At 30.7% G+C, this 27,463-nt stretch overlaps 1 protein-coding gene across 1 annotated transcript in view; it reads left to right on the top strand.

Moving 5' to 3' along the window:
* The window catches only part of TRPM3 (Transient receptor putative cation channel sub M member 3), a gene marked incomplete at both ends in the record, with an annotated part of 101,375 nt that overhangs the window by 46,002 nt on the left and 27,910 nt on the right, over positions 1 to 27,463 (top strand). The window contains 12 exons of the mRNA XM_051219466.1: positions 2,718 to 2,894; positions 3,521 to 3,847; positions 5,337 to 5,434; positions 8,987 to 9,454; positions 10,560 to 10,701; positions 13,913 to 14,224; positions 15,399 to 15,498; positions 17,259 to 17,511; positions 18,414 to 18,876; positions 21,217 to 21,348; positions 25,057 to 25,244; positions 26,159 to 26,231. Coding sequence (XP_051065628.1) covers positions 2,718 to 2,894; positions 3,521 to 3,847; positions 5,337 to 5,434; positions 8,987 to 9,454; positions 10,560 to 10,701; positions 13,913 to 14,224; positions 15,399 to 15,498; positions 17,259 to 17,511; positions 18,414 to 18,876; positions 21,217 to 21,348; positions 25,057 to 25,244; positions 26,159 to 26,231 — 2,733 coding nt within the window. The remainder of the gene's footprint in view (positions 1 to 2,717; positions 2,895 to 3,520; positions 3,848 to 5,336; positions 5,435 to 8,986; positions 9,455 to 10,559; positions 10,702 to 13,912; positions 14,225 to 15,398; positions 15,499 to 17,258; positions 17,512 to 18,413; positions 18,877 to 21,216; positions 21,349 to 25,056; positions 25,245 to 26,158; positions 26,232 to 27,463) is intronic.

The raw sequence follows: 27,463 nt of genomic DNA on the forward strand, positions 1-27,463 counted from the left end.
TGTGATTTTCATTCATAATAAATATGGAATTAATGAATTATAACATTAAGTACTAATAGCCTATATACTATTATTCAGTTCTTAGTCTTGATTGAATTCCACCAACTGCCTTAAATCATTTAACATTAGTATTAACTTTTACTTATCAAAACGTTTATTGCGTTAAATTACTTTTAGGAAACTGATAGTTTTTTTCAGTCAAAATTATATAATAAACAGAAATATTCTTATCTGAATATATGATATTCAGTGTATATGAAACTTTGAAAACAATAATTTTACCAGGAATCCAAGCAAATATATTAAACTAAACTCAAGTTCATTAGATTTTAACTCTCTGGTTCTAAGCGTTAAGTGTTAGTCACGACGTGAAGGTTTCTTACTCAATCCATGGTGGGATTTTTGTTAACATGTAACAATGAAATAGCTGTATAGTTAACTTTAGTTTTCATCAATTCCTTAACTTATATTAATCCTTACTGCAAGTTACCTAGAAATAAACATATAAGAAAACTTAAAAAATAATAAACTATTGATGATATCTGAATGTTATGATATTTTTTTTAAAGATGAACACAGTTTTATCTCATAGCGAAGTCAATAATACAAAAAATATTTTACACATCGTATTAATGTACGTCAGTTTTGTATACAAGGTCAAAATAAAAATATTTAGAGGGCATACTACAATAACTTATTTTTTTCAAGACTATAACTGACAGACAATAATAAAAGTTAGTGTGACTTCACATAGAATTACCGAATTATATATATATATATATATATATATATATATATATTCTCTTAGTGCTATAGCGGGTGTTTAAAATATGCTTCTCACTTTCAACTATACTACGATAATACGTTAAAATGATAATAAGACTAATCAGGTTACATCGAATTCAGGATTTATGACCCTGAAAAGAGTACCAGAGTGTAGACTAGACAACACTTTATTCAACACGATTACAAGTAGTCACTCTTAGTGAGTCCGGAGTAGAAATCAATAAGAGGCAATTCAGTCAATCAACTACAACGTAGGATCAGGCACATATATGCAGCAATCCAAGTTGCTAGACTTCATTTGCACAAGATGGACACCGAATTCATAGAAGCAGTTACTTCAATGGTAGTAAAAATACATCACATATAAGGGTATGATACAGCTGCTGTTGAATGGAGATTACTAAGTAAAGATGAGCAATTATTTGACGAGGTAGTGAGTCTTTATCTGCTGCAGTGGCTGGGAGATGTATTATGTATGCTGAACCACATGTGAATAGACAATCAATATTTGATGGGGTAGGAAGGAATAGGTTGTAAGACGGTTACGAGTGAACAAGCCAAAACGTGACATTTCACAAAGCCACTGACTTTAGAACTCAGTGGAGTAAGTAAACGCAGATTCTTTGAATAGGGTCCTCACGATTATCGTACTTAAAGGCTGGAGAGGTTGCGTATTATTGCTCAGACATGATCTCAATGACTCAAATTCGATCATTATTTGCTACTTCACTAGTCGAGATAAATCTTTCGTATCAAATTATATTGTCTGTGCCTAATTGTTTGTACTACCTTTGATCCTAGTACTAATCTTATCACTGGCATCTATTTTGATAATTTCATCTCGCTGTTCTATTGTAGGGTGGGTACTTGAACTAGGTTCTACATGTACCAAGTTCTACAGTTTTTGAATAAGGAAATAAACGATGTAATAAACAGAGAGATTTTAGAATATAATTTCAAAGTATCTATCATTGTTAAATAGAAATGAGTCAATGATAAGTTCTAAGTCTGGATCTTATTTTTTGAGTGTTATGTCCCAATAAGAATAAGGAGTGGTAATTTTTTGGGATCCATTCGTAGACCAATACTATGCGTATACTTTTATCGTATAATCGTTAATTAACTAAGCTATTCATATCCATTTCTCTCTTATCATAAACTTTATTTTAACCTATGAACTGTTATTATACGATTTTCCATTCTTGAATTATTTCTTGTCTATTAATCACAACCTCATATATTCACAGTCACTTTTAGCTAAATCTTGTACAAATGTTATTTCCCATTTTATGGTACGATGTGGTCTGTCTGATTGGTATATAAACCCAGTATGTTTGAAATAAATGATTCATATCGGTGAGGCTGAGATTGGTGTTCTGAACTTACCAGGAAGCAGGACCGATAAGTGCTCTAGACTGTTCGTACGTGTTTTACGCGTCGATGGCCCTGTCGATAAATCACTGTTCTTTAATTGGACACAAGTTATCACACTGATCACCCATATTTTTTTTGGGGGGGGGTCTCACAAACCTAATTTAAACACCATATAAGTCATTACTAAATTGTCCAACTATGTTTTTGAATTAACAGTGCCATTATGTCATCGTCGCGTATAACAGTTTTATGTTGTTTATGTTTTTGTTGTCGCTTCGCATGGTGCGAATAACTTGAAAAAATTTGAATTTATTGTGCTTATTGGATAATGTTGGTTTTAACAATAATATTGTTTCCTTTTACAACGCATTTGTTAATATTAAAAGCCCATCAACTTCATGTTTGAATCATTTCTATCTCTGCTGCTACTTCGCAGTAAATAGATATCTAATAGGAATACTCATGTTACATTTTAATAATAGTCGTTATTATTTTTGTCAATTCCCATGATTTATATTAATACCATACACTTTTGAAATAACATGTTTAATTTACAGAAAATTACATTGCGATCAGTTGGACAATTAATAGAGAATTTGGTCGGTGGTGGTTATCAGCATTCTTATTGTAGTAAACCATCTACAGCAGATTTAATGGGATCACCTAATCATGGTAACGGTTGGCTACCTAATGTTAATGTCACATTTGCAAACAAGCACGGTTCAACAGTTTCGGTAAGTTACAAATGTGTTCTTTAAATTTAATTGAATAATTAAATATTTTTTCTAATCCTCGAACAGTGGACCAACAAAGAAAAAGAGTGAGTCAGGCAATCTTTTTATTTGCAATTTAGCTGGTTTCTCGTAGTTGGCAAGAAACCCTAAAACCACGTTTCATACTGGCCGTCACCAGTCGACAAGTCGTACTCGCGATCTAGAGTAAAACGGGCGCTATCTAACCTCAACCTGAGACTTTACCACATCTCTAAGCTGATCTCAATCTAGCTCTTGTAAAACTGAGATACTTACGATTACTGATTAGTAACTAACAGTATATTTGTCAAGTCCTTAACGTTAATAGAACGATATCAACCGCTTTGTAATGTGGCTTCTAGTCTATGTGACACGAATCTACGTGTATTTTGTTCTGACTTTTGATGGTTTGGGGTGGCTTTCAGAAAACTCCTAACGTCATTAAATAGAGTTTGTGAAGATTAAGCGTACACAATGAAGCCTGAGTTCCTAAATTCAATATTGTTTCATATGAAAACGAATGTTTTTCGACTGTTATGTGAAACAAGTTACAACTTTGTTATATTCTTGTTTTATTTTCACTAATTTCTTCATATTCTTTACAATAGGAACCAGTGGATAATAAAACTTCCCGTTCAAGTAATATTCTAAACAATACATCAGATAAATCGATTCCACCTTGTACATTAAATCCTGGATCAATATCTAATCTAATCACTTCAAAAGAATTAGTTACACAACACATAACAAATATTATCAATCGACAACATACTTCACAACAACATGTACCATATTCAACTTCATCAAATGATATTAATCAATCAAACCGATACTTTCGTTATCCCTATACTGAATTATTACAATGGACATTGTTAACTCGACGTTTAGATATGGCTAAATTCTTAGTTTTAGCTGGAGAAGAATCCGTTGCTAAAGCAAGTGTTCTAATCAGTACTATTGTTTTTCTTATATATTTAGTGAATTTTTACTTCCAATAAATCAGCTAGGTTGTATTGACTATAGTATTAGTTGAAATTCGATTGATTATATAATATCCAACGAAATGTTAAGTGTAAAAAATTTTATCAAAAGCCTAAGATTACTTTTCAAAATAATGAAGTTTCGTGTACTGTAATTAAGAATGTGACCTCATGTAATTCAGTAACTCTCAATGTCCTAAAGTTTAGTAGATATATAATTATATTTTCTTTTGACCTACTGTTATTTCTAATTGAGAGCGACTGGGATATTTTTGTAATACAAAACTGGATCTATGTAAAATCGATAGATCAAGTAATTTGCACACAACACTTCAACAGTAACCCTCAATACGTCGGAAAATAGAGTTTGAGAAAAAGCTCCGATATTTGAGAAGTTAAAACCTTAGAGGAACAATATTATATGTTTAGCGACAGACAACAAAAATAGCGAATTAAAAGCAAGAGCGATCAATCGAATAGCTGTAAATGACATTCGGGGAATATGAATAGGAGGAATATTACCATATTTATTTTTACACATAAAAACTATCATTTACTGACAACAAACCAGGTAACTTGAAATCTTCCTCGCGTATGTATATGAAAGTTTTTATTTAACATTTGTATTAGCCTATTTTTCAATGTTTTAAGTTATGAATATTCAATTATATTTAATTGGTATTATCAGTTGACATGAGTGTTATACCGCAAATGTACCAACTTATCTAGGTGATTTGCTCAACTAATGAATATGCGTTACTGTTCAGTTTAATGCTGAACCACAGCCTCGAACTCTGGTTAGTAAGATTCTTTCCCGAATAACGTTTGAATAATTTGATATTGACTGTCTTCTGAGGATGAACACACCACATCACAATGGGAATATTTAATATTCTGAGGATCAGTTAGTATTGAAGCAGTTGTGTCATAAAAGGCCATTCTACTTAGTTATTTAAATATCTGATCTTTCAAATGAAAATAACTTCAACAAAAACATCTCCTCTAAAGTCTGATGTGAAAACATGTAAAGTATTACTGAATTACAAATCTTCAAAGTTGGAGTTCAAACTTCACAGTAATTGTATGAGAAAAAAATGAAGATACTCGATAATTTTGTAGTTTACAGTATTATATAAGCCGTTACAATATGATCATATTAAAGTAAACAGTGAAAGTTAAACAATTCGGATCGGCAAACTACAAAGTATTTATATCAAATACTTAACTGTGTTCCTCTTAGATAATTGGTTATCTGGAAACCTATATATTTCTCTAAGTGTCTTAGATTACTATTGATTAATTAAAAAAAAGAATGCATACCATTTGACCAAGAAATAATCACTATTACTAATGAAAGTTAGTTTACAAATAATCAATAATTCTTAAGTACATACATGATAATGTTCTTTTTATTTTCAATACTTTTTTATTATATTAAAAATAGGCCTTGTTTTCAGTGAAACTATTACGCAGTATTCGACATGTTACTTTAGATGAAGAAACCGATATTGAATTGCTTAATGAATGCCGTTCACATGAACTGTAAGTAACATACAATGTGTGCATTTATGTTGAAACGATGTAGATTTTCAGTTTAAATAAACGTTTTCGATAATTTTATATTTTACGAGTGAGACAGTTTAAATGTAAAACTATTTTTTGTCCCTCTTGACAACATCAGCAAGTACTTCATGTAAAAGTGCACATTTTGATTATTGCACAGCTATTAAGCCAATCTGTTTTAACGACTTTGTTTTCTACTGGTTTTCACAATGTTATTTATTACCTTAATATGTTCTGGTTGATTGTTCGTTTTATTAGACCTCTGACCATGTGATTGGTTGAACTTTTCTTCATAAATTGATATAGTGTATTTATGTAGATCCAATTGTCGATTGCAGATTGATCTAAATGCCATACTTCTACCAAACAAGTATGTTTCCTGAAATGTTAACATTACGTAACATCGATTTTCTTTCATTTATACAGGTAGTTTAATTGATGAATACAAGTGGCCAAAACCAGTACTATTTATTCCACTGAATTTAGAGTGTGGTTAAAAGTTATGCTTAGTTATGAAAAAAATATTGTCCCTGCCGGAAAGGTCAAACATATCAATATTTTCAGTATATCTGCTGACAAATCTTTACAGTAGTTTCGTATCACGAATTTATAGCATAACAGCCTATATCTTATAACTTTTACGTTACTCCGTGTTTCATTTGTTTCAAATTCAGTTTAATAATTGTATTTTATTATTGATATTGTTAATTAATTAGAAGCAATTTATGCAATGATGTCGTGAAGGCGACTACATTGAAATATTTCATAAAGTAATTATAAATTAAATAAATTCATACAATTGGTTCCCTTTATACATCTGAAAACAAAAACTGAGGAAAACTAATATAAATTCATTTTATTTCGTTGTTTCTCTTCAGCTGTTTACAATCGTATTTATATAAAAGTATAACATTGGTGTAATGAAATATGAATTTATAGAAACTGGTAATAGAAAAAATGAAATAACAAAGATTGTCAGTAATAACTATGTGTACAACTATGGGTGAGGTCAGTGGAAGACGGAAGTCTATAATTATCATTTCATTGTGTTTATTTGTTATTACATCTTCTCTAAGCCAATCGTTATTTCATCCACGCTAACAATTTCATTCACGTGTGTTTTTCATATACTTAGTTTTAAAAACTTACATAGAATCACTATCTCACCCTTATATGTTACTGAATTCCGTCTTCCAATGACCTCACCCATAGTTGTATATCTAATTATTACTGACAATTTTCGTTATTTTGATTTTTTCCGTCATATTATTCTGCCTGGATTGTTGTTTTTGCTTTGTTCCTCGCATCATCTTGATGTAATTACACTTTTATCGATCCACACACATCTCATTTTACATGTATTCCTATCCTCTTATTTGTTTACTAACGGTTCTATCCACTTTAAACACATGGTAAAGAATTTATCAAATGTTTCTTTGTTAGGTTCCTGGATAATTTAATTAACATCTCACCACTATTATTTCCCTGTTGAACAAATGCCTTTTTTTATTAGCCTTTACTGTTTGTTTGCTAAATATTCCATGTCAGAAAGTATAATATTTAGGCTTTTTCTCAACAAGTATTTATATTTTGTAGAATATTATTGTCGAATATATATTCATCATTTCAAAAATGACCTTCATAACTGAAAATGAAATCTTTTCTCTTAAATTATATAAGTCTTGATACGTTCAGAATATGTATTTTGTAGAGTATTCGACAAAAGTTTATCTAAGTTGATGTGCCGGTAAAAATCAGATAACATTGAGTAGCTGTTTCGTTTCAGCATTGGAATTTCACACTATACAATTTAAACTTCACCTGGGGGTCGAACCCAGCACTTGCGAATCTCTCAGAGACCACTTCACAAATAGAGCCACAAGATTGGCTTTCAGTGGTACAATTTCAGTTTCAATCAATTTGATTATTAACATAATTGATGAGCTCACTCACCAAGTGCTTGTGCACCAACCATCATCTGATTTTGAGGGCTGATGATGCTACCCGGTCCCTGAAACCGAATTGGACGGAGAAGGATTCGAATTCGGGACTTGGTGGTTGAAAGTCGAGCGCCTCGACCGTCAGGTCCCCGAATATAACTCAATTTCCAAAAGACTTACTAAATCCCTTCAAAATTAAATCATAATCCATCAACATTCGTCATAAATTATATAAAAATCATCATGTACAGCATGTTTTTGTATGCAAGATATATCATTCGATACCATTTAGCTATATTTATGTTTCCTGCGTTCATCTACTTATTAGAAATATCCGTGTATATGCTGAGTATAGGAATATCCTGATGATCGAGAGAAATTGGAAACTATTTCTTTCTTATTTTCTTACTCCTAACAATTGAGCTGCCTCGATACCCGACCGCAGTATTATCAAACTTACAATCCTTAATTCTGACAAAGAACAAGATACTGTGAAGTTTCTTAGAGCCTGTTATATTGTAACCAATATACATCTTTATTAATCTACAATTAGTTGACTAACTATCCACAATCAGCTTGATTGATGTCTATTCATTCGGAATGTTTTCTGTAATAAGACAAATTTATCTTCTCTTTCAGTAACAATATGAATTTTTGTGCAAAACAAAAACACATTAAAACCCATCAAAAAACAGTCATGTTAATCGTATATCCAGATAAAATATTTATAAAAAATGATAATTTCTTTGATTCGAATATCTTAACAAAGTCTAGTGTGTTGAAGTTGATTGGGTAGTTGTTTCAACCTGTTACAGAACACATCAGAAGTGAAGAAAATTCCAAACCGGACGACCTTCAAAAAGATATTACATCCTACATTACAAATTGTATTAAAATTATAGACAACTGGATTCTTATCCGATACCTTAAACATCTAATACTCTCGAGTTAGATCTCGCCTAGCCAAAACAAAACAGTTATCTATTCTCAGAAAGGAGTTTTGTGGAGATTGTAGTAATTTAATAGTTGAATTCATGAGTCGATTAAAGCTATACCACCATGGAATACCTGGAAGCACTGGACGACCGTTTCGTCGCAGTATATGACTCCCCAGCAGTGCGCATCCACGATCCCGCGCGCCGGATTCGAACCTAGGACGTTCGTTCTCACGCGCGAGCGCTATTTATTTATTTGTTTTAACTAATTATGTTTATCATCTGCATGTACACTTGTATGAAGTCTGAAAGCCCACAACCCAGCGTGTAGATATTAGTTGCACGATGCAATTAAGGTCTAATATCATGAGAGAACTATCGGTCAAAAATGTTTGGAAATGAAATCAGTTTTGTAAACGTTTTTAAATATTTTTCTTAAATCGTCAAACTTGAATTTAATAATAAACGAGAATTTGTTACAGAACTGAGAATTCTTAACTGTCATAAGACATCTGGTATTGAAATAAGTGATTATAATTAGCTCTAAATGTCGTCCAATATGTTGGCTAGGGTACATGCATAATTTTCCTATTTTTCCAACTAGTGTTTATTCTTACTTACTGAGCCATTTTACTCTTATTCTCCGATTAATTTAGTGCTTTGGAACGACTAGCTGTTGATTTACAAGATCATTGTTATCGACACGATCAAGATCAAGCTAAACGTTTGCTCACATATGAATTGCAAGCATTTTCAAAAAACACATGTTTAAGTTTAGCTTATATGTGTGAATCCAAAGTGTTCATTGGTCATCCTTGTACACAGGCAATATTAAATGATCTGTGGTATGGTGGTCTACGTAAAGGTGATCTTGTCGGTGCTAAAGTAGCACTCATATTAATTGGATTAATAGTACCACCATTATATCCGTTAATCGCATTTTTTTTTACGAAAAAGAGTAAATTTCTTGAATTTAAAACTAAAGAAGAACTAGCTCAACAACCACAAACATTACAAGAACATTTGGACGAATTAGAGGATTCTTCAGAGTCAAGTTCCTCATCATCGTCGTCATCATCCTCATCGAGTTCCTCATCGCCTTCCGCTAGCAGACGATCTTCTGTGTAAGTTCTCGTACTCCACAAAAAATGCATACCACATATGTTTTTGTATTGTTTACTGAATTTTAAAAATGATTTATTATAGTTGGGTTTTCTATCTAGATTTGTATTAGTTCTAACCTATTGACCTTTTGACAAGTAGTGTCACCCTTGGCAATATTATCATTAGATTATTTAATCAACAGTTGATCGTCCCCATCTATATTATCAATCGTTACACTGTGAACTTACCTACATTGGAAGTTTCAACCGATTTCAAATCCACTCAGCCATAAGTCCGACCAACCCTATTTAATTATCTCGATAAACTCCTCTACTCAAGAATTTTATTCGTTTATTCAACTCTTCAAAAATCTAGCCTTAATGAATCTCAGGATATTTGGAACATGGTTTTAATTAATTATGCTACTATATTCATAAATCAGGTTCTATTTGATGTGTCAAATATAGTTTTCTACTATAACTAGGTCATCAATTATTGTTCAAAGAGTATGTTTTTTTAATACTTTGAAAATACTGGTTCTATTCAGACGTTGGTCACTTTTTATTGGAGTATATATATTCTATCCTGAATTCCAATGCTGGCCATAATCTCTCTTTTCTACAAAAATTATGATATTGATATATCTAGGCGATCTACATAGAATGCATAAATACAAACAAGGATTGATAGAAACTCAGTTCTGATTATCAGCAACGGATAAATACTCATGATGTGATAAATACCATACCGGCTAAACAAACTAACGGTTATTTGAACTCAGTAGTTCTATGGATAACGTGTTGGGCGATTAGAGCAAGAAATGATAGGTTCGAGTCCCAATGTGGTCATTTAGTCGTTGAGCCCCAAAGAGAACGAAACCCATGTCCTGGATTTCACTACTATCCATAGTCTATCTATTCTAAATACTATTGAATTGTTCCTTGTTGCCGGACCATAACTAAAACAAAACATGTCTTTTAACGTCTTGCTTTAAATACTTTTTTTTGCAATTAATATTTGTTGTGATGAAATTTGTTAAGGTAATATCTATTGTTTAGTTCAAGCACTGATTGTTCATTAACTTTTCTATCACATCTCGTTGAATTATTCTCCTTTTCAACACAGTTATCATCCCAATTTACCTAACGAAAAACAATTAACTAATGAAAACTTTTTATCAAATCATAATGTAAGAAAAGATAGTTTACTTGATCAAGTACCAACAATCAGAATAAATTCACCTGCATCATCGGATAAGTCAGATGAAGTGAGTTTTACAATCATGTTTTTCTAATGATAACACACATTTCTATTAAAATAGAGGATTGGTATATACCGTTCATTTAAGGGTTGATATCACGTGGAGAACCGTTGAATTACATAAACATTTTGGTGGTTATTTTAGCCTAATTTAACATTAGCTAAGGAGTGTACATCCGTAACTCCGTCAGTAAAGTCTTATGTCCAATTCCCAAGAGAGTTTTGTATATTTAATATTGAACAGTATTGACCCTAAGATAAAATATCTGCCAAATGCTCTCCAGTTTTTAATGTTTCTCTAGGTGATATTCGTCCTTGGATGTGAAAAATAACTTCAAATACACACATTACATTGTAATCCTGTAAACAAAGAATTCGTTTCAATACCCTTTACTGTAATGTATCCTTGAAGTCTTTATAACTCAGTTATGAACTAAAACAGTTGGGTTTTTGAGCGTTTATTTGAGCAAAACAACTGATACAATCAGAAAACATTGAATAATTTCACTTTGCTTGAAGGATAAATGTTCATTTTAATGCTGTTTACCTATAATACTGTTATACTTTCGATATAATTTTAAAACATCTTGGGTAATAAAAAGAAATACTCACTTTAACTATGTTCAAATCATTCAGCTGTGCTTTATACATGCATATATACAATAACAATTAGTACAAATGCGATTCACTTTCCATTCACAATGTAATATTTTAACTGTCAAATGACAGATAAAACTATGTATTTCTGTTCGGCCGCTAGAGATTAGTCACTTTCATTGTGTATTTAGTCCTTTATAATGACTGAATTTCGTTTGTCGAGGTTGCAATTCAGTTACTCAGATTGGCACCAACAGAAAACCATTGCTTTTCAGCGGACGTTTTGTCTACTTGATCCACTCGTGTTATCTAATTCATAACTTTATTAGTACAGTAGTAATGCTTTTGATTTGGAGGCTAACCACAGTAAGCTTAATTAGTTAGAGCAGTACAATCTTTTAGATTGCTATAAATAAATATTTTCAAAAAATCTATCAATACTTAGAAATTCCAATTTAAAAATTTGATGTCAACCACAAGCATTCATCTTACATCGTACAGTTATATATGCAATGAATTCAAAAAGTTAAATGTATAGTACCTAAATGTTAACAATTTACCTGGTTATAGTCCATAAGAAAACTGTGATCGGCAGTTGGAGACTTTACATAATACGGCGTACAATCGATCCCAGTGGTCTATATACATACACTGAATATCCTTCCCTAGGTTTTGAGTTTCAATATGCCTGATCACATAGCTTAGTCAAATTCCTTCTTTTTGAATCGTATTTTTCAGTGCTCACTTTAAATATAACTGATACTGCTACTATTTATATTTCCTTTTACTTCCCATCATTGTAATTTCATCTTGCTGTGTTCATATACTACAAAGAATTGGGGTAACAAATATTTATCCCGGTTTGTGTGTTTATTATTGATAAGTCTTGCAGATTAGAACGCTATATTCGTCTCCTAAGCTATTCTGTAACCTCCAAGCTAGAACTATACAGCGACCTGAACACGAGAGAGAAAACTCAAAGTATGCGAGAAGTAGTTTACTCCAAGGTTCATTTTAATACAGAAAATACAAGGTTTTTATAATATTTTAAGTGTCCTTGGGTTTCCAAAAGATTCTGGAAATGCTACTAAACATAGTAGCAGTGTAGCAGCCAACCAACCAGAGCCTCTGCATGTGACGATTCGCTTCCTTAATATTTTTGGCAAAAACTCCAAGTGAACGCTGACTGGATGAAACGCTTCTTAGTGTTTCCTGATGCTTGCTTGTCTTTTGCAAGCAATTTTCTGGATCACCCCAACAATTACGATTGACTGTTTACTTCATTTTAATCTCAACAGGAACAAAATTCGATTGTTGTATACACAGTCCATGAAAAATACCAAACATATTATATTCTAATATATCATGATAATATTGATCAATGACGTGGGCCGTGGGTGTTCACTTCTAGGGAGTCCCGTACAAGGACAAAACGGCTGTTCAGTCCTTTCAGGCTTCCAATGGTGGCGTAACTTAGAACGGCTCGGGATTTCAATAAAATTTAACGATCTTCACAACCCTATACTTACAATTTACATTTTATTTGATACATACCAGTGGACTATATAGTCTGTATGTAATTTTCGTTTAATTAAGTTAATATACTTATTACATATCGTCTCACGGAAAATAAACCACTAGAATTTATTCACTTTGTAGTTAGATAGATCGAACTACATTTGATATTTAGTTCTACTTAAAATTCCTTGGTTTTTTTATCTTGTTCATTTTGTCTTGTTATTCGTTTTCTTTTTTTTTTAAAAACCGCTAAAATATTCATGTAAGTAGGTAATAGTTAGTACAAGTAAAGTTTTCATACATTTTCCGACTAACCAACATACTACAATAAATAACGTCACAATTAATGGTTAATTTTTTTCTGAATTTAATTCTGTCAAATTTTGGTTATTATGCAAATAATTGATTGGTAGTGACTTTGGAAAGAAGCTGAGAAACATGAAATTGAATTTTTTTAGTTAAAAAATTGTTCTTGTCATTTCAACTGTGTTCCATGTCAATTAAAAACGTAAACAGCAAAATATAAATCATGCAATATTTCCGTTTAATTACTTTCAAAGGTCTAACAATGAACATGTTAATTCAGTATTCAATATTTGCCGATTTTCAATTTGATCACAAATTCTTACGAATATTTCATGGTTATCACTAAATGTAAAGATTTATGTTTCCATGTTGTTGATACTCTAAACTGAATTGATGCAATCAATCTCAATTAACTAGTATCTTCAGAAGATGTTACTATACTGATCGTGTTTATTTGCTGGCTATAATTAAGATAGTGTCTGCAAGTGGAATTCAGTTGAATCTTTCTATATTCTAGTCAGTGGATCACTTAACCCAGTACACCTAACAGATTACGTTTTGATATTCAAAGTCTTGGGTACTGATTTCGAATTTTAGGACTAAGATATGATAAATCTTAACTATAAATAAATATATCTCCTTAATTCCACTAATATTCACTATTCATAATTATACTCCATAGTTGTTTTCTTATCACTGGGTTAACATATAACTACATTTTTCACGATAAAGAATCTACCTCATTTAGTTGCCTCAAATCTAAATTATTTGTTTTTCTTTTCTCATATTAAAAATAGCTGGTTCTTCCTTCACATAATTCAAATAATGATATTGTAACATCTAAATTATCAACTGAAATTAATCAACGAAATGATCATTTCGAACCGATAAATAATGTTCATGATTGGTCTCCAACTCTTAAATATCATTCAGAAAATACTGATAAGCTTGACAAAACTGGTGTATTATCGAATTTTCCATCCTCATCCAGTCAGCCATATTATAATGAATCAATTAATAATCCTCATACAGCAAAAGAACTAACCACACTGTCAACTCACCACGATCACACAGATGGTGGTTTACCATTTAAATCTAGGAAAAAGCGTGTAGGTTATTATTGTGTGTTATTACTATTGTGAATTTTGTTCTAATGTGTCAAATATTGTTTTGTTTCTTAATAATCTCAATTCAATTCTAATAAAAATCCAACTTTTACGATAAGAGCTTTTTAACAATGACCCATAAACATAGGTATACCGTAATGAAAAAACAAAGTGTATTGTACCAATAAATAGTCGCTATATGTAAGCCTTACTATAAAGATTTCTCACCACTCAGAATTCACTTGGTTGCCAATTCTATCAACATAGTAGTCAATATACATGACTAATAAATACATTCATGAGAATAAACAAATAATAATACGTTTGTCATAAATATTTGTTTATTCTGAAAAAGTGACTTGCACTAAGTCACGAAACCCCAGAAACTCAGATTCCTATTCATTAAAATGTCACAGATATATCATTATCTAACTGTTAGCATTTTAACAACTGTTCGATTTATTTGAAATTATCAAGTCAAGCCTCAGTGTTGATACTTCTGTTTATGAGAATAATAAACACCTTTGAATGTAAATATTCTTAGTTGGCGTTTTTGTAAACAATAATAAACGTTATCTTAATGAGACCGTCACAATATGAAAACATTCAATTCCGAAAACACAACTAATAGCATCCATCCATGAGCCATAAATTGTATGCATCAGTTTGAAGATTCATTAACTTTGAACTGGATTATTCTTCATTATTATAGTGAACTTTTTACTAGGGAGGAACTGATGTAAAATGTACTTTCAAAGATAAAAATCAATATTTTTGATATATAAGATCAGTATATTTTTAATTGATCAGTTTAAAATTTGATATTCAATATAAAAACTTGGCGAAAAGAAAACACCCAGTTTGAATATCATAACTTTATACAAAATATAAGTAATATTGACTTGACGTTGAATGTTGAAATGCTAATGTTGATTTCATTGATTCCCGATAAAAATTGCGATCATTATTATTTAGACTTTTATAACAAAAAATTTATTTTGGTATTTTTCTTAACTCCCACTCATGACACAGAAAACTAAGCCAAACCTATCTGTGAGTGTTACACTCTTTTGTTATGATATTATTGTTGTTAATAGATGGATGGATGACTAAGTAAACTTTCATACTTTCGTATTGTTTCCTTTATCTACTGTTCTCTCTCATTCTCTCTTCATAGATGGTTTCTGACACCATAAATGGCAATTTGCAAGTTGTTCCTACAGTAAAAACTCTTCCAACAGAAATGAATTCAGCGCACAGATATCGTTGTGAACCGAGTAAGATATATATATATATATATATATATATATATATATATATATATATATATTATGTAGTTTTGTCGAACAAACTGAAAAATGTTTACTATTTCAGCTTTTTATAATTAGTTTTTGTCTGACATATAGAAAAATATTTTCTAGAGTGATGTCTTATACACAGAGAAGATAAGTAACATTTTTTTGAATAAGGGAACCTATTTTGTAGAAGGATTTTAATGTATGTAGACAACAACAAACTTTTTAATGGTCAGACAGATAGAATAAAATACAAGCAGTGAACAGATGGTTTACATAGCTCAATAGGAATGATATAAATTTATTTATCCAATGATCTCCCCACTTTGAATCCTACTATGATCAAGATCCTCCTTTAAACACAATTATCAGTGTCGCTCAACTTGAATTTCCTGGGACTATTCAACTTTGGAGGTAAATAAACACATAAACAGTTTATAATAATCTGCAGTTGATTTTTATGAGGAAGAGATGTGGAAAACTTTATTGCATCTAAAGTAATAAAAATACTTTTTCTTATATATGAAGAAAATAATAAATGTCGGGTTACCTGTTGGTAGGTTGATTTATATATTTTGAACGATTTATATTTAACAAGGCCGAATGATGTTAGATATTTGAAGAGAATTCCCATAAAAACGCTTACCATTCTACAGTACATATATGACATAATTACAGTTTAATTCATATAAAAGTGAGCATTTTGATTACTTGGCGTGTATCACGTCAGTTAGTTCTGATTACCTTGTTTCCTACTGGTAGTCTTATAAATGTAGTAGGCGCTAATAATGTTGTCCGGAATGATAATAAACGCCTAACTAAGTCGTCTAGCTAAGAAAGAATAAAATATCATTAAAATTATTCATCTGAACTGTAAAATTTTTCCATCAGCTTTGAATATAACTATCATCGACTTCAAAAGTTCTAAATATTTTTTACAATAATATCTCATTCTGAACTGATTTTCTGCATATCTATATCCTCGCTTCATCCCACACGTTTGTTGAAGAATTTTCGCTCATCAAATGGTCGAGTGTATTCTCAGATACATCTATGGTTCATTTCACGAGATTTCAGATTAAAGATAATCAAAATATTTGCAATTTTCCTTCAGATTTATTTATTTTCACATTAGTTAATACATTCAAATTAATGGTACTCAAACTAATAATGAATATTATTCATTTAAGTACTATTACAACATACATTTAAGCAGTTTGCATAACATCAATACTATTGTATTATCATCTTTATTCATATAAGTAGAGTTCATTAAAAATGGTACGCTAATCAACCAATAAGAAACACTTCAGTTCCATTCTCAAAATGAATAAAAAAATCTTATAATAACTAATCTACTACACATATCCAAAGACTAATAATTTACTGTCATGATGTAATCAACTTCTTAGTTTATTCATTTCGTAAATTCAGATACTAGTTTTCTTTTTATTGACAGTTTTAATTCATTTTCGTCAATTTACCAGTCTTTCTTTCTTTCTTTTTCAAAAAAAAAAACAACAATAACCTGCTTTAATCTCTAATAAAACAATGAAATAAATATAAATATATTCATCTTAATTTGTAATTGAATAATTCAATGACTAAATGACATTTATCATGTTATCACTATGCTTTTATTGATTGATTATTATATTTACATATTATAATTTAATTATTTAATTACAAAATAATATCCATCATTTTAATTATTTATTCAAAATAATTTATTTTTGTTTTAGATTATAAATCCGTTTATCCTTTGACAACTATTAAAAATCATAAATTATCACAATCTTCTAATAATTTATCACAAACTATTCCACAATCATTTATTCATACACCAAAACATAGTTATTCAGATCGTAATTTTAATGGTTTACATCATGAATCTAGAAATCATATACGCAAACAACGTTATACATTTCATCCATATTCAACAGCTTTAAATACATCACAAAATGCAGCTTTAGCCAGACATGCATTTCTGTTAAGGTAAGTATTTTTTTAAATTGTATAAATGAAAGTAAACTATTTTGATTGATGATGAGAACGTTTGTATATCAGTCGGTCATTCATAAATCATGATGAATAGAGTGTGTATTGATCCAAGTTATCACATTTGACCTCAATACTACAAGAGATAAACTTAATTAAATGTGAAGTAAAATGATCGAAATAATTTTAATGTCAACGAAGACTTAATCAGATGTAATGTAGTTCAACAAAGAACGTAAAATAAAAAGTATGAAGTGATAATAAACTTAATATTTTCCAAAAGATAAATACTTAATTTATTTGTGCTACTGTAATTAATTTCGGAGAATGTCGCTTAACCATAAATTAAGATTATCCCATAAATTTAAACTCAAGATAAGCACGATATCACTCAAACAAGAAATCGGAATTCACACCTTCAACTCAATTAAACAATGAGATCTCCATTCAACTTCAGCGGAAACTAATTACTATCTCACTACTGACTTGTCTCATTTGTAAGGGTTACAGGTTCCCATAACAAATTTAAGATGTTTATTCAAAGCACACTACTGAAGTTTCCTATACATCCTAAATCTTATTTATTAACAACCCACTAGACACAGATTCGTGTATCACTTCTAGGCCGGTGATTTTACTTACTTTCCCAGACGGAATTAGGTCGAACAGGGTTTGAACCTTGTCTTTTATTTAGCGTCTAAGAGTCGAATGCGTTAATCACATATCCTTTGCTTCATTCCGCAGCTCGAGAGATTATATAAGTTTACTTTTGAACATAGTTCTCTTTAAACCATACAACTCTTCATAAATCATTCTCCTATATATGTTATTGTATTATGGTCATTATTTTAGAAACAATTAATTTGTTTGCAACGTTCTTATTCTTTTTTTATTGTAAGATCTAATTTAGCTGCACTTATTCCATCAAATCATTATGCATCAGTAGCTGCGTCCAATGATTTTCAGCAACGTCGTCGATATGAACGAAGAAGAAATAGAGCTTACAGTAATCCCGATGAAAATGATACAAATAAAATTACACAAAAAATAATCAATAGTAAAAAATTATCAGCAACCAATTGTGATGTTGTTTATGTATCATCAATCCCAACCGTAACAACAATAAATCCATCAATATTTACTCATAATTATCACAATAAACAGAATAAATTAAATTCTACATTAAAAGATCATTCATTTTCTTCATTAAGTTATCATCATCGTAATGGACAATGGATACCGTGTGATTTATCAGTTGGATATGATTTTCAATCAACAAATAATCATGGTTTACAATTATCATGGCGTAAAAAAGTTTATGAATTTTTTAGTGCTCCTGTAACACGATTTTATTTACATGTAGTAAGTCTAAATTATTTGTGTGCGTGTTTCATTTTCCATATTATTTTTCTTCGAACCTATTCAGCAAACAAATATATCAGCTGATTGGTAATAGGTTGATAAATTTAAATTTTCGGTAGAACTATGCTTTACCAATGAAACAGTCAGATTTAGGATAACTGGTCTTTGAATTATTTTTTCTTACAAAATTTTAAACAGGACTACAGATAATTCACTTGGTATTGTTTTACTTGAAACTTCCCATTGATGTTTTAGGACTGATCAATTTCAGTGAATTAAACTTCACCCCATTGCACAAGCAAGTGGCTATCAGGACTCAGTAGCTAAGTGGATAACGCGATGGTGTTTGAAGCGAACGGTACTGAGTCCCAGATTGAACATTAACTCTGAGATGCAGGTACATCCAGCTGACGAGTCCCAAGCAGGATGAAACGCGCGTCCTGGATTCCACTGCTAGCCACTACCCATCTTTGCTTATAGGACGACAAATAGTTTGTAATTCATTAAAATCTATTAATATTTAGTTATAAAAATACTTAAAATTAATAAGTGAAAAAAAACAAAGAAAAGAAACAAACTTGAACGGTTCTCAAACTAACCTTGAGAGAAAGAGATTGATTTTCTAAGGAAAATGTAATGGTAAAGAGATAGAATTAAAAGGTATGTAACATTTTATGTGAAAATTATATTTGAAATATTCTCAGCGATTGAAATTTAACTAATCCCAACGTTTTGTCCAGCTAACTTGTCTGAACTTCTTCAGGGTAATAATCAAAATCAAATATAATTTTCACATATAATGACTTCTCTATACTCGGCGCTCAATTACTTTCAAATTAGTCGTTCTAATCTTGGCGAATATTCGTATACATTTTAATATGATCCATGAAATTAACAAGGTAAATAAAATTTCTTGAGTTTTTAAATCAAAGCATTAACTCCATGAGTATTCATCCACATAGCTACAAAAAATTCTTCCTTCATAATAAGAAATATTCACTATAACTACAATCACTTAATCTAAATCTTAATCATCACCTTAATTCCTAACCTCAAAACTTGATTTTTTATAACTAATTGCCCATTTATATCCCTTGGATTTTGATTGGCTGACAATCCGTTAAAATCTCTTGGTGTCACTTTTAAACTCTCTCTCTCGCTTTACATCGTCAATATAGTATAATCCTACGAAATTTAGTTTTCAAGAATTCTAATGAAGTGAATATGAAGACTGTTACACATAGATATTCCACAGTTATTAGAGGACTGAGAGAGTTTTATCATGTAAACAACTAAATGTAGCAAAGTTATGGTAACTAGTATAAGAATTTTAAGCATAGATGGATAGTGGCTAGCAAAAGAAATCCAGAACACGAGTTCCGTATTGTTTGGGACTCATCAGTTGGATGTATCTCCATCAGAAAGTTGATGTTCACTCTGTAACAACAATAGGAGGATTCAAAAAACCAAAATATATGTAGTAAACGAATTTTCAAGATTGTGAAGAAAACAATTGAAGAATAAATACATTCGATTCAGTGTGGTTATTTATGTTTTGTAATTCATATAACACAGTAATAAAGGAACTAATTGGGATACACTACAAACCATATTATTCTAGAAACGATATATTTCAGTTTAATCATTCATCAGATAATCCCTACTACAACCAGTACAATTGCTGAAGTCGACAACAACAAATTAAATGATGAAAGATATCACTTCACAGAAATGCTGGATAATTACTCATCTACTACGCTTCACAACCACTTAAAAAACTAATATGTAAGTATGATAGTACAATTGGTGATTCTATTAACAACTGTCGACACTTTGATATAGTCTTTGTAGTATTCCATTTTATCAGTGTGTAATTTCTCTTTAAAAAAACTGTTTCCTAGCATCCATTTTAATCACGCTTATATACATTGTTCGATTTAATGACTAATACAGTCAACCTATTTATGTAAACGATTAAATTGCATCGTCCATAGCCTCTACGGTGATATACTGAAACGCATATTAACACTACAACAATTTATATTTACTTACTATCAGACCAGTTTGTTGACAGAATCACATCCATTCATGGCTAATATATTTACTACATTTTAATGAATGTGTCAACACTATTAACTCGTTCATAAGTACAAGTTAATTTATAAAATTAACTATCATCAATCTTATACATAATATCTGCCCAAATAAACCATTGAGGTTGACATTAATAGTTACTGAATTGTTTATTTATAATTAAAAACTAGTAATTAATGTTATTCAGTGTCCATTCATTATTTTACTATTCTACTGTCTTCTACTATTTCTTTCTTTCACTTATAGCTTTTATACCTTGTATTCCTTGTGTTATTTATTGGTCTATGCATCCATACTCTACCACCGGATACATTTTCGTTCTTGGAACTTTATGTTTATTTACATATTTTAACGTATTGGTTAGATAAATTTCGTGAGGTAAGCGTATCCACAACAATTATTCTTTTTTATGTTAATACTTTTATAAATGTTTTTCGAACAAGTATAAGATATTAATTAAGTAAAATATTTCTTTAAACCCTGAAACCGTTCTTATGTTAAAATAACTTCTTCGTATCATGAACTGGTATCAGTTGACAAAATAACAAAAACAGAAAACTATCAATTACTTTTTTTATCTATCTGCATTCAAAACTCTTTAGCAATATACACCTACGGTATTACACTAAAAACAAAATCAAGATCTTTAAATTTTATTAGCAGTAACATGAAACCACAATAATTAAAGCCCAATATGATCCGCATATTTTAGCCTCAATCTATAGTTTATAGAAAAATTATTATGTAATATATCACAAGTTAGTAACTGCCTTGTTGCAAAACTTGAACACTTCGAATTCTATTGTGTATGTGGTCATGAGTGCGCAAAACTGGGTAGTCTTAAATTGTAATGATGTACCTGTCTCATATTCTTTGATTTCTAGTAGTTTCTCAGCTAATGTTAGTTGATTGTGAAAACTACTTTGAAACTATGTGAAATCTTGATAAATCACGTTTAGTTAAAATATAAATACTAATTTCAAACTATTAAATTTTTTATGTTAGTATAAACCATCTCAGTAATATTCGCTGTTATAATTGAATACATGTAGTCGTTTACTTTGATCGGCCAAACCAAAAATGAAAAATTAAGAATAAGTGTAAATCAGTCGGAATTTAACTTTTAAAAAAAAACAAATGAAGATAATAATAATAATTTAGGCATTCAGGGGTTGGTGTTCACTCCGGGGCCCAAAGCAAGTACTGTTTGTTTCAAATGCGATCACATCATCAACATAGCTGATGAGTCCAGATAGCTACTGGCTTCTGCAATGCCCCGAATAGAACGAAACGCATGTCCTAGGTTCGACTGCTGGTCACTATCTGCATCTCCTTAAAATGCTTGTGAGTTAATGACAAGATCGAGGCAAATCGCAAAGATTGCACATATAACAAAGAGACCGATCAATTATGGTCGTAAACAATGATGAAAAGATTAAAAAGAAACCAGTTTATATATGTGAGGATAATAATAAAATAAGTTATTGTCTATAGTCTCAAACCACTGCTTTCCACTGATTCTCTCCAGCCTCCACCAGAAAGGGATGTCTGTTATATTCTTACTCCAACCAGTACTCCGAATTCTGGTCAATATTGATTGACTAGGAATATGTAATTGTTTCTTTCTTAGTCATCTCAGTCAGTACCATTACTTCATTGATTTTCTAACAAATTGTTTAGTTAAATAAAACGCATTAGCCTATTTTTTCATAATCACCCGAGAGAATTATCTTGCTGAAGTACTATTACTAATCATGTACTCAACTTTATTCTACATTGTGATATGTAGAGTACGTAATTTACTGTTACATGATCATAGACGTCTATAAAGCATTACTCGTATATGTTGGGACCACATGGTTAAGTGTTGAGATTGGACGCAAGATACTAGGTGATAATGGCTAATCGGTTTATGGGGTGGTGAATTTTTATTAACCGAGATATTTAGAACATGAATTACTTACATTCAGCCACCGCCTACCTGTATGAGCGATGTTGCCAGGCATAGGAATGTGTCAGAAGGTCAGGGGAGGTCAAAGCAAAACGTGATATTGATCTGTGAAGTCGTTAACTTTCGATTTGAACCGTCTAAATAAATGCAAACTACCTGGTCTGTATGCGCTCGATTATCTTGACCGACGGTTGTGGACGGGTAAAACAGCTCACTGATGGTCACAGGGGCGCAAATTCATTTACTCTTTATCTTAAAATATGTACACTCCCTATTCCATAAATTTATTCCTTACTCTCGAACCATATCATCTATATGTAATGTTTTCTACTATCACTAAAATTGTTGCTACTTCTGCAAATCTATTGTTTGTCTTTACATTTTCATCTCTCTGTACTTGCATTGTGATAGCATGAACTAATGTGTTAGGTTCTACTTTTTCTATGACTGACTGTCCATATTCTTGTGAAGAAAATCATTATTTCAATATATTGTTTATAATAATGTATCGATTTTTACTCTTATAATTATAAGTTACCGTCTAGTAAGTAACTCTAAACATTCATAGAATTTACTTACTGAATAAATTTTGTTTAATAACAATCTTCAATCAAAACATATAAATTTCTTTAAAAAGTGATATACAGTAAACTTGATACACACCCACCCAGCTTGACAATATCATGATTCTATAAAGAAAAAACTAAACACAAACACACACACACACTTGCCTTTATTACTGATCTATGAAATGATTACGACATTCAAATCATATGATCATTGTCTATGTTAGTTATTGTCTACCACACAATATAATTCTTCTGTTATTTAAGAACATTATTTGTTCTTAGTTCCATTATATTATTAAGATTATTATGACTATACTGTAAATATCGTCAAAGTCAGATGCATAAAAAATATGTTACTAGTTAAAAATTAAAACAGTAGAAAAGAATTAGTTTCTTCACTGATTTATCGATTGTTACTAAGCAGAATTATATATATATATATATATATATATAATATTTATGAAATGTTCATTTTTTGATATATAAAAAAATAATATCAGTACCGACGAAGGTAGTTATTGATATTAAAAGAAACCAACAACAACAAAAAACGATATTATTAAGATGGAAATATTACCACTAGTAGTAGTAGTAGTAGTCAGTTTCATTATTCTAATGGTTTACATTTTAGTTCATTTACAATCTAATTCAATCATCATTCCATGTTATTAGTGAAATTGTTGACCCCTTCCCCTCTCCCAGTATAGATATTTTAATAAAACTTTGAGAATCCATCTCATAATTAATCACTAGTAAGGATATGATTATTGTTTGGATAGATGACTTCTGGTAATCAGTTCATTTTAAAGATTGACTTCAAGATATATTTATGCAGTTCCAGTGAGAAGTCTTCACTAGTGATATAAATAGGAAATTTATAGCGGATAATATTTTCACACTACCGTACGATATTTCAGACTAGTTGGCACTCTATTTGTTGTGATTGTCCTATTGAAACGGCCTTTATGTATATACTCACATACCTGTCTGATATATCTCCTGATAGATAGTTTTAAGTCAATAAATCGAATGAACTTAGTTAATTAATCATTTTGATTAACAATAAATCTGTTTCAATAATAAACAGAAAATTTTTAATTTCAACATAGTTTTATCATTGACTGATATAATCTAGAAAGCGTTGAAGAACCAAGAAACACTGGAAAACTGTTCACCTTTAGCTCGAAACTTCTCTAATACTCTTTTGAAACAAAAACTTACAAATACTGATCATTAGATCTTTTTCTCAGTGGTTTGACTGTCTCGTATTATGAAACAAATTGACTCAACCATTGAATTTCAACTCTAGTGATCCATATATATCATTCGACCTCCATCTACATCAAGAGTACATATTCTTGATGTGTTCAAATTTTCAATGAAACACTTGTTGAACTCTGCTTAATTTTTAATAATTCTATAACTTATACAATTCCATGATAAAAGTCAGCTTTCGTTTGTGATTAGTTTGAAAAAATCGTATTGCACTTTTTTTTTTACAAAACTAACAGGTATAGTTATGTCAATGATCACTTTCTACTTATTGTTTCTAACATATTATTTCAGGTTACACTTAATCCAGGTGCAACGTACATTCAAAAATTTGCAGTTCATCTAAGTGCATTTTGGAACAGTTATGATATGATCATGTGTTTGTTATCGATTACTGGTATTATTTTACGTTATTATGGTATAGTTAATCAAAATTATTATATGTGGGGTAAAAATCTCCTAATTATATGTTGTTCATTATGGTAAGTGTACATTTTACTAGTTAAGCTCCATTTTCACCTTTCCTACGTTGTGTCGAATAAAATCTCTCTCTTTCTATATATATATATATATATATATATATATATATATATATATATATATATATATATATATATATTGTATAGATAATTGAAGTTTCTATGTTTGATCCCCAACACCATCTTGGGCATGTACTGATAAGAATTTTTCAAAGATTAATGTCATTCTGTGATGTAAACTGTATTCGTGTTGAACAATGTTTTGCATATTCTGAGTGTATACATTTCTTAGTTTAATAAAATTTTCTAATAAAGGCCAAAAATTTAAATAGTTGTAAAACACCCTTTTTCAGACAAAAACACTTAGAAAAGTAAGAAACTTTACATCATTCATTATTTCAGCAAATATTAGCAAATAGGTTTTAATTGATTAATAAAGGCGGCTAGGAATTTCATTCTTTAGGTGATGAGTCTTTCAGATAACTCAATCTCCTATTAGATAAATTTACAAAAGGAGATGCTAATAGGTGTTGAGCCAGACTAAGTGAATATTTTTGTGTTTTCTTTTAGTTTTACCAATCTAAAATTGTAATGAGTTGGAGGTATATGATATCCATAATCATTTAACACTTTTATTCTAATCAGCTTGGAACACTTTATTTGGTAAAGGGAATATATTCAGTTCAATTGGTCAGTCAGTTTTATTATTCATAAGATTGGTTATGAATACGTATATCGATTCAGACTGCTACAGCTCATACATCACAGTCTGAAATGAGATCTAAATCAAAATGTATATGTAAATAAAGTATTAATTCAGTTGCGGTACACTGCGAACGAATTCAGTTTAATAAATCCATTATTAAACACTATTTTTATGCTACATTGTCATTTATTGTTACATATTTTCCTTTTAGGCAAATGCGTTTTCTTGAATTAATGCAAATTTGGCGATTTTCCGGTCCATACATTTATATGCTGGTGAAAATGGTAAGTAGTATCATTTTATTCATCGTTTAATTTCAATTCCAAAAGACATGTTCATGTGATGATGATTAGCTTCGTATATTGTCTTTTTTAGCGATTTTCTCAAGTGAACTGTGTACCACAAGATTCATATGTTTAAGCATTCTTTGATATACTACCTAAATATTAATTTAAGTCAAAAGTGCTTCTTATTTGTTTTAGATTATTCACTCCCTCACGTATCTACTACCTTGGTGCGATAGCGGGGCTTGACCATCATGATAATCCAATCTAGCCATATTGGATGAAACCAGTAAACTTAAGGTCCTAGAGCGACGTCATACTCCCGATTGTACTGGAGGATAGCAGCAGTAACTTATTTTTCCCAAATACCTAAAGTCCGTAGCTATGTTGCCTTACCAAAATAGAAGGGGATTAAAACAGGTCAATTCTAAAAAGCCACATCTCACATCGCCCCACGGATTTGCGTTACCAGCTGCAAGGAATTAAAAGTATAGCACTAACGCATCTAAAATCACTCATAAAAAGCTGTGTCGTTGGTCCCAAGCAGCTATACTTCGAAAATTGCAGTCGCACTCCTAAACCTTCAAGTTCACTATTAACCCTATTTCCTTGACAGATACCTCAGGAAGAAGCATCTCTCCATAGCATGAGTACCCATGATATGAAAACTGCCCTACTACCGCTGACAGCACTCCAGATAATGTTGCTTACCTGTTTTTAAACAAATTTAAGTTTAAAATGAAGAAAAAGCCAAAGCCAATAGTAGTCAGAATTTCAACGGTGATTTCTGGTCCAGCGATTGAAAGGAACCGTCTACAAATTTATATAATGATTTGATAGATACAAAAGTTATTTTTTATTAGGGTGTAAATACCAAGCTACACCAATTCTTCAAATGACGTCCAAAGGTTAATTCCCTTTTTCACCCGATATAAATATAGTAATCTTGAATTAGATTTCTTGTATAAAGTGGTCACACTTGAAGCTGAACTTAATGGATCTATTTCTCTAAATTAATAGTCAGTTCATCACTTTTGTTAATCCAAAATAGACTCAGAGCAGGAACTTATCTATATGACTCTATATTTCACTCGTTGACCCTTTATATAATCTTGTATACAGTTGTTGAGTGATCTTACAGTCTCTGAAATTCCTATATTCCTATCAATTAATAAACGGAATATCATTGATCCACAAAGATTTTCTTACGATATCCCTGGATACATAAGCCC

The sequence above is a fragment of the Schistosoma haematobium genome, chromosome 6, assembly GCF_000699445.3.
Source record: "Schistosoma haematobium chromosome 6, whole genome shotgun sequence".
Classification (NCBI taxonomy): Eukaryota; Metazoa; Platyhelminthes; class Trematoda; order Strigeidida; family Schistosomatidae; genus Schistosoma; species Schistosoma haematobium.